General features: G+C 43.4%; 1 protein-coding gene across 2 annotated transcripts; it reads left to right on the top strand.

Annotated features, from left to right (window-relative positions):
* The first annotated feature begins 484 nt into the window (after window positions 1–484).
* Window positions 485–7,248, top strand: pfkla (phosphofructokinase, liver a). Of its 2 annotated transcripts, XM_028393312.1 has the most exons (23): window positions 485–530; window positions 637–742; window positions 1,159–1,232; window positions 1,320–1,397; window positions 1,572–1,761; window positions 2,009–2,174; window positions 2,545–2,589; window positions 2,663–2,771; window positions 3,152–3,247; window positions 3,353–3,445; window positions 3,608–3,733; window positions 3,837–3,901; window positions 4,050–4,113; window positions 4,188–4,334; window positions 4,435–4,505; window positions 4,595–4,682; window positions 4,762–4,914; window positions 5,154–5,318; window positions 5,401–5,462; window positions 5,851–5,962; window positions 6,062–6,161; window positions 6,256–6,361; window positions 6,440–7,248. In XM_028393312.1, the coding sequence occupies exons 2-23, from the start codon at window positions 658–660 to the stop codon at window positions 6,585–6,587; spliced, it is 2,343 nt and encodes a 780-aa protein (XP_028249113.1). In that variant the 5' UTR covers window positions 485–530; window positions 637–657; the 3' UTR covers window positions 6,588–7,248. The 2 variants fall into 2 exon arrangements, 1 of the variants encoding a protein (XP_028249113.1); XR_003669329.1 differs by lacking the exons at window positions 5,401–5,462; window positions 6,256–6,361; window positions 6,440–7,248 and having other exon boundaries at window positions 487–742; window positions 6,062–6,080.
* Window positions 7,249–8,846: the final 1,598 nt, after the last annotated feature.

Below are 8,846 nucleotides of genomic sequence, written 5' to 3'. Positions count from 1 at the left end.
GTCTGTTTCTGCACGCCTGGGATTGTTACAGTATTGGGGCCCAGTGACACACAATGTGTGAGTCACCTAATATTGGTGTGTGTCAACACAGCAGACTATGCTGCATACATAAAAAGGTGTGTATCAATACATATTAGTTTCTATCTCTATTATTATGTATTTATGCTCTCTCTGTGTGTGTGTGTGTGTGTGTTCCTCAGATTCTTCATTGTGTTGTTCCATTTAAACACTGTTCAGCTGTTACCCACAGACTGTACATAGAGTCTCAGTAAAAAAACAGGTGCCATCATTAGAAAATCACTTCACCTGTCGGTACTTTGTGTTGTAACGTGTGTAGAAGTACACGTGTCCCCACATAAACCGTAGTTTATCCTTATTTTGGGCCAAGTTTACTTTATTCGTAGTTGTTTTCCCACCAAACGGGCGGTACGGGTCTGTAAAGTAAACACACCCAGGGGGGCGGAGTCAGTCAGGCAGCGGACGAAGGCGGAGAAGTGTTGTCACCGCTGGAAGTTACAGCTGCTTCTGAGGTGAAACCTGCTGCCAACCCGGAAGCTACAACTCTTCTGATTCACGCTACGAACACCTTTCCCTGGTCCAGCTGACGGACTTTTGTTCTTTTCATCGTTGTTGTAGGAAGAAGACGGAGAGACCAAAATGTCCACGATGGACTTGGAGAAGTTGAAGATGACGGGTGCTGGTCGGGCCATAGCAGTGCTGACCAGCGGTGGAGATGCACAAGGTGACATTACAACTAAACACAGCTGGAGCAGCTGTGCTGTGTGAGGCCTTAAAGAGCAAAGATGTTAAACTGTGAGAGGAAATGTTAACAGGGCTGAGAGCTGCGTGGATACTAGATAACAATCTGCAGGGAATAATGTAGGACGTTTAATCTGCAGGGGTCAAAGGTCATGGAAGGCTGTAAGCACAAGTGTAAAGTAACTAAATTCATTTAGCATGTTACCTTCTAGCATAATATTTAAGTATGCATAGTTATTGTGTCCTTCAGGAAGCCTGCCCACAGCGGATGGCACCTTCGCCTGACATCACACCCTCTGCAGTGCTGGATTTCCTCACACAGAGACATGGAGCAACATCATGTGTGCAATGACAGTAAAAGGTAGACTCTAATACTTTTGTGCAACTCTCCTCAACCAGGCATGAACGCTGCTGTCCGAGCGGTGACCAGGATGGGCATTTATGTGGGTGCCAAGGTTTATCTTATCTATGAGGTAACACACACACACACACACACACACACACACTACTATCGTAGTTTGACTGCTGACATCACTGGTGCCATAATTCTTTCCTTTCAGGGTTACCAGGGCCTGGTGGATGGAGGTGACAACATCAAACTGGCACACTGGCAGAGTGTGACCAACATTATCCAGCTGGTAGGGTCAAATGTTAGGGTGGCTGTAATAGTCCAGTTTCTGTCCTGTTCTTATCAGGTGCCCCAGTAAAGACTAAGCTGATGTTGAAACTTTTTTATTACCTCATCGTTCCCCTGTTTCATTCTAATGTGTTAGACAGAGCTTTGTAAAGGCTTACAGTGTTTTGTGCTGCAGGGTGGGACTGTGATTGGTAGTGCCCGCTGCAAGACCTTCACAACCCGTGAGGGCAGGCTTGCTGCTGCCTTCAACCTGGTGAAGAAAGGCATCACCAACCTGTGCGTGTGCGGCGGAGACGGGAGCCTCACCGGAGCCAACATCTTTCGCAGCGAGTGGAGCAGTCTGCTGGACGAGCTCGTAAAGAAAGGTAAGCGCGCATCAGGGTCAATAACACGTCAACAGTGCGGTGTAAATATATATGTCTGTGGATGTTCTCATTAATCTAGGTCATAGTCATGTCCAGAAGTTTTAATCGAGGCAGCTGGACTCAAAGACGGGTTTGCCACTCTCCTGAGTGGCTTCTTCAAACAGAACTGAATGAGTCCAGTTGCCTCGATTTAAACTCTTGGACACTGCGGTGTTAAAGAGATCATTGTGTGTGTGGGGGGCTTCAGGGAGGATCACAGACACCCTGGCTAAGAAGCATAATCACCTGAACATCGTTGGACTGGTGGGCTCCATTGACAATGACTTCTGCGGCACCGACATGACCATTGGAGCCGACTCAGCGCTGCACCGCATCATGGAGATCATTGACGCCATCATGACCACTGCACAGAGGTCTGTGTGATACTGAACAGTGACAGCTGCTGTTCCATCAAACCAGAAAAACATCACCGACAAAACACACACACACACACACACAGTTGTTGAGAAATTATCATTGAAAGTGAACAGGACATGCAGCAGAGTGGTTATAAACAGAACATTAATCAGTTACTGTTTTGATAATTACACATATTCTCTGGTTCCATTCAAAGTGTGCATAGGTTATGATGCAGGTTATTTTTAATGGAATGCAATTACCCAGCTCCCCTGTTCAAACACATTCATCATGAGTTCTGTCATGCTCAGACTTGCTCTCTTGACGATCAGCACGTTCTCTGTTCTCCTCACATAAAAGTGTTTAACTGAGTTGTACCTCCTACAGCCACCAGCGCACTTTTGTTCTGGAAGTCATGGGGCGACACTGTGGGTGAGTAACACTGCTTTATGTTGCAGTGCTTTGTACTCTACACACTGATTCTGAATAAAGGATTTTACTCCAGGTATCTGGCCTTGGTGTCAGCACTGGCATCTGGAGCAGACTGGCTCTTCATTCCAGAGGCTCCTCCACAGGAGGGCTGGGAGGACCGCATGTGTGCCCGTCTAGAGGGGGTAAGACACAAAAATACATTCACATTCAGAGCAGGATAACAGGGCAGGGGGCTGGGTGAGTCAGATTCACATTCCTGGATAGACACAGACAGACATCAGTGGACTAGGGCATTGTCCTAAGGGAAGAGCGCTCCCTTTGTCAGGTTTGCAAGTCAAATCTGATTAATGTTCTCCTGTAGCAGTCTTTGGCTTGAGGCCTCTGTAAAAGTGTGACCTTGGATCTGCCTCATCTGTACACTTCCCATAATGCTTAGGCTACAAGTGCTCGTAACACTTTTGTTGTTTTGTATGACTCATCTTCTGCCTTACTTCACCAACGTTTCAGTAAGCACAAATACAACATACCAGAGCTAATGTTGACATGGGGCTTTTTCCTCCAGAGCCGCATCAAAGGGTCCAGACTGAACATTATCATTGTAGCTGAAGGAGCCATCGACATTAACGGGAAACCCATCTCCTCAACTTATGTCAAAGATGTAAGTTAATTGCTCATTGTCATACCCCTAGAAACTGCTTATTACGATGTTGTTCGGAAGTATAGATGTGATTTGTTTTGAAATCTGACACATGCCTGTTTGCAGCTGGTGGTGAAGAGGCTGGGTTATGACACCAGGGTGACAGTGCTTGGCCACGTGCAGCGAGGAGGGACCCCCTCAGCGTTTGACAGAATACTGGTGAGCGATGCATTTTTACACCTGGACAAATGGCTGAAGATTGTAGAAGGTTATTAGATTGGGTTACATGCTAAAACATTAGCCAGATGCCCAGTATAAGACATGATACCTGATTAATGGTGGCCTGCTCTCTCAGTGCATTTTGACCCTTTGTGTCTTCAGAGCAGCAAGCTGGGGGTGGAGGCAGTGATCGCCCTGATGGAGGCCTCTCCTGACACCCCAGCCTGTGTCATTGGCCTGTCAGGCAACCATGCAGTGCGCCTGCCTCTAATGGAATGTGTGGAGATGGCAAGTCTTTCTCCTCTGTGCTGTAATTGATTATAATGTACAGGCTGCATACTGTAAAGAGAACAGGGGTTCATCTGTGACTGAACTGAACCATCCTCTGCAGACTAAGCTGGTGCAGACGGCCATGAACGAGAAGAGGTTTGATGAGGCAGTTACACTCCGAGGAGGGTAGGAGCTTAGATTTATTCATGTATATTAAACAGGCAGGATGCAACTTTTTAAATTATACACAAAGATTTAATCATACAATGCAATTAAGTTATATTGTTGATGATTGCAAATAAAAGTCAGGCTCAAACTAGTGACGATCTTGCAGGAGTTTTGAAAACAACTGGAATATCTACAAGCTTCTTGCTGTCCAGAAGCCTGCCCAGTCTCAGGTTAGTCTCAGACATTCACAAATATATACGGCCTTAAAAAACAGATTTTAAGTCTTTGCCTTATGTTCCCATAGAGCCAGTTCTCTGTGGCCATTCTGAACGTGGGAGCTCCGGCTGCAGGGATGAATTCAGCTGTGAGATCAGCTGTAAGGTTAGCACTCGCTCATGGGCACAAGGTCTACGGTGTTCATGATGGCTTTCAAGGGCTCGCCAATGGAGAGGTGAGGGTGCCTCTGCATTCATTATTACAGTGAAGTTGATTTTAGCAGTCACATAATTACCTGTAATAGACTGTGAGGAAACTGATTTGTTTGTCTTCAGGTGTTTGAAATGGAGTGGCACAAAGTGGCTGGATGGACCGGACAGGGGGGCTCACTGCTGGGGACCAAACGGTGACTATTAAGGCTGAAATTAAAGTGACTAGTTTTGGTTTATGACACATACTGGAGTGTAAGTCACGTCTGTTCGTCTTTTTTTTTAGAACTCTACCCAGCAAAAACATGAAGAAGCTTGTGGAAACCATCACCAATTTTAACATATCAGCTCTGCTTGTGATTGGAGGGTTTGAGGTACTGTCCTTCAATTACATCTGAATTAACTGTTTATTAATGTGCAGCATTTCAACCACTGTCTCTGTGACTTTTAAAGGGATACCATGGTGTGCTGGAGTTGTTTGAAGCTCGGAGTCAATATGAAGAGCTCTGCATCCCCATGTGTGTTATCCCTGCCACCATCAGCAACAACGTCCCCGGGACTGATTTCAGCCTGGGAGCAGACACTGCTGTCAATGCAGCCATGGAGGTGATGCTGCTGAGCAGATGGCACGAGCAGTGCCTCTTTCAGAAAAGTTCCAGTTCCAGTAGAGAAAGTAGCACTGGTGCAGACGGCCATGACGTTTTCTTAAAGAGAAAATCTACAGAGGTGTAACCTCTGTTAAAAACACACACAGGACTCCTGTGTTTTAAAATTAGGAGTGTTTTTTCCTCCTTTCTCCCAGCTCTTAATGCAATTTCAAATTCTCTGATCATTTTCTTCTTCAGGGTTGCGACAAGATTAAGCAGTCTGCTAGTGGCACCAAGAGGCGAGTGTTTGTGGTAGAGACCATGGGTGGATTCTGTGGCTATCTGGCAACCTCCACTGGTATAGCAGTGGGTGCTGATGCAGCCTACATCTTTGAAGACCCCATAAACATCCACGACCTCAAGGTGAGACTCAAAACCCCTCTGCTGTTTCTTTGGTTCTTGTTGTAATGTTAGCGGTTTCTTAAATTGTGTGGCCTGTTGACAGACAAATGTGGAGCATTTAACTGAAAAGATGAAGAAGGACATCCAGCGAGGTCTAGTGCTGAGGTACAGAACACCCGGTGCATGCTGCCTTCAGAATCTAATAAAATAATCTACATTCCATCTACTGTTGTTGTTATCCTGCTGTTCTCGAAATGAATGCATACAACAGGGTGTTCACGTATGTGCATGGATGTGTATCACTGGACAGACACGCTAACATCATGCGATCATCAGGCAGATAGCATTTATCTGATTTATGCAACACAAACACAGCCAATGGGTACAGATGCAGTCTGCAACAGTGTTTAAACAAAGATGGCTGTTTAACTTAACTTAACTTACTTAGGTGTCACCCAGAGTGGGTTAGACAGACATTATACATTATAAAACATCAAACATCAAAACACAAAGTTAAAATTTGTGTTGAATTTATGTAATTTTTTATCAACAGGAATGAAAGCTGCCATGAAAATTACACCACAGACTTCATCCACAGGCTGTACTCATCAGAGGGAAGGGGTGTCTTTGACTGCAGAGTCAATGTTTTGGGGCACCTTCAGCAGGTACACCAAAAAAGCATTTATCAACTTCCCAACAAAAGTGACACTGTGAACTGACATATTGTGTAAACATGTTTGTAAGTGAGTGTGTTTATGCTTCAGGGAGGTGCACCTTCTCCCTTTGATAGAAACTTTGGGACCAAGTTGGGGGTGAGAGCTATCCAGTGGATTTCAGAGAAGCTGACTGAAAATTTCCAACAAGGTAGGATTCCTGTTCAAAGTAGATGTGCTCAGATAACTAACATAAAAAAAGAACAAACGCGTGTTGACTGAATCCATTGTTGTTTCCCAACCAGGCCGTGTGTTCACCAACTCCCCTGACACAGCCTGCGTGCTTGGCCTCAATAGGAAGGTCATCTCATTCAGCCCTGTCATTGAACTGAAGGATGTGACTGATTTTGAGTAAAGCAGCACAAAACATTTACACATTTTGCTAAATTTGTTAAATCCCTACTGTAATCAGTATGCTCTGTTTCTCAGGCACCGGATGCCCAAGGTCCAGTGGTGGTTTAATCTGCGGCCTATGCTAAAAATGTTGGCCAAGTACCAAACAAGCTTCTGTGAGTATGTCCCGGGAGAGATAGAACATGTGACTCGACGCTCCATCAGCATCGACTCTGGATTCTAGGCTCTGCTGTTTGCTCTGCAATTTTAAACCCTTATCTCTCCATCCTTTGTTTCTATACACTTCATCAGCACCAGCATTAGTCTGTCTGCCAGTCTATAAAAAAAATCATGTAAACGTACATTTCACACATTAATTTATTGATTTAGGCACTCACTACATACTTTTATATTACTTATTCCTTGAAAGCTTTATACACTAAAATCATTACCAACAGGAATCTGTGACATTAAACTACAATATTAACTACTGAATATTCTATATGCAACAGACTGTACTAAGTGTGGTTGTTCCCAAGATCACATAAGCAAAGAAAAAAACCTAAATTCTGAGCCATAAATAATGTGATCAGAAACGGATGAAAGGAATATTGACACATTTCCTTAGATACGTATTACAACTACTAAATTACCTCCAATGTTAACACCTGTGACCAATATTTGACTGTGTAACTGTAGGGACCAGTAAGATTTTTTTTTTCTTTTTTATATATTGGTTATAACTGAAACGCTGCCATATATTTAACCGAACAGTAAATCACAAAATATCAGTATGCAGATTTTACACTCTACCATTAGTGTACAAATTTGAACTAGTTAAAACTGTAAAGAAAATCTGTAAAGAAATATTTTGATATCTTCAATAAAATACTATCAACTATTAATGCTGTGTGAAGTTACTGAGCCCCAAGTTAAACTTGTGAATGAATAGGGACCGTTTAACCAGAACAGAAAAAGCCACTAAATAGGAGCATTACTGAGCAAACTAAGGGACCTTATCCAAAAAACAAAACCTTTCATAACAATTACTCAGAGCTCTCAGAAGTTAAATGAAAATGGAAAATCATCCCCTGTGTTTTCTTTGTCAGCTGACTCAGTGCTCTTTGGGGTGAAGGCAAACTGAAAGGCTCCACTTTGCTCTGGTTGCCCAAAAAGGAACTCCGGGCCTATAAAACGCATGTATTGATAAATGTATTACCATAAATCTGACACAATGAAATGTTGATTTGATACTCACAGCCTGAAGACTTTGGTTCAGCTGTTTTCTGCACAGAGAAGAACAGAGTTCAATGATTTTGTTGCAAACAGGTAACTAACTGAGCAAAGTAAAACTTGCAGTAAAAAAGTATGTATAAAGTATATGACCTTTTCATTGAAAAAAGTGCAAGGTAAGCCAAAAGCTGAGTCCTGCAAAGAAACGTGGATGTTAAATCAGGGATTCTACAGGATTTCTGACAAACCACGTTTTCTTTTTTTTGTCACTCTGCACCTCTTCATTTAATGAGCCCACATCAAACCCAGAGAATCCTGGTGTGCTAGGACCGGAGCTAACAGAGAACAGGAAAGCTGGAGATTTGGTATCAGGGGTGCTTTGTTGTAGGGAGTTGCCGGAGTTAAATCTGTAAAAACATGAAATAGGTCTCAGGAGTTGGGTTTACCATCATTCTAAGCTTTGGACAATTCAGAGAAAGCCTTACTTAATTGGAAATGTAGGAGTTGAAGGCACAGACGTGACTTTTTCTGGGAGTGACTGAGGATAAGTCTCCTGAGATGATGTCTGAGAAAGAATGGTGACTCCATTGTTGTCCTTTTCATTTGGTGCCTGCTCTTCATCTACAGCTACTCTTTGCTGCATCTCATCCTTCAGATCGTCATTTACACCTGCTACACTGAACTGCTGCTCCTGTACAGAAAACAGTGTGAAAGCATTAAGCTTAGAGATAGTATGTCACACTTTAAGGTAAGTTGTCTTGCATATCTTTACTGTGACCCTCAATAAAAACAAAACCTGCTAACAAATAAAAAACAGAGGAACCTGTTCCTCTTGTACAGCTTCCTGGTGCTGCTCCACTTCCTCTGTGTCCATTTGGCTTTGCTCTGAATAAAGTAATATTCATGTAACATAACCATCCAATCAAAACAACAGTAGATGAATACAGTATATGCCTGTAAAGTATCCCATAACCCTCTGCTTACCATCCAACTGTTGACAGGACCACAGGTTCTTAGAGGCTGTGCCTGGTGAACAGGTAGGGGATCCATGGACCGTGTTTTCCTTGTGAATGTCATCAGCAGTTGTCTCTACAGCAGTCTGATGGCCGTTCTGCAGAATCCAAAGCTGCTTCTTATTACAGGTTCTGGTAACTTAACTTAGAATTTATATGTGTACCTTTGTTTGAGAAGAGATGTCCATAGGTGTATCTCTGTCCTCTGTCTGACCATCAGATGTTTTCTCTTGTTCTTGTATTGCCTGCTGACCAAA

This window comes from Parambassis ranga, chromosome 21 (genome assembly GCF_900634625.1).
Source record: "Parambassis ranga chromosome 21, fParRan2.1, whole genome shotgun sequence".
Lineage (NCBI taxonomy): Eukaryota > Metazoa > Chordata > Actinopteri > Ambassidae > Parambassis > Parambassis ranga.
Note: the sequence above shows the minus strand (reverse complement) of the source record. Positions and strands in the feature narration are given on the sequence as shown.

Bases quoted from the DNA above. Each gene is read 5' to 3' on its own strand.
- pfkla (XM_028393312.1), top strand. From the start codon at position 658: ATGTCCACGATGGACTTGGAGAAGTTGAAGATGACGGGTGCTGGTCGG. The intron at 4,683-4,761 runs GTACTGTCCTTC...TGACTTTTAAAG, and splicing joins TTGTGATTGGAGGGTTTGAG to GGATACCATGGTGTGCTGGA. The intron at 5,963-6,061 runs GTACACCAAAAA...TTTATGCTTCAG, and splicing joins TTTTGGGGCACCTTCAGCAG to GGAGGTGCACCTTCTCCCTT.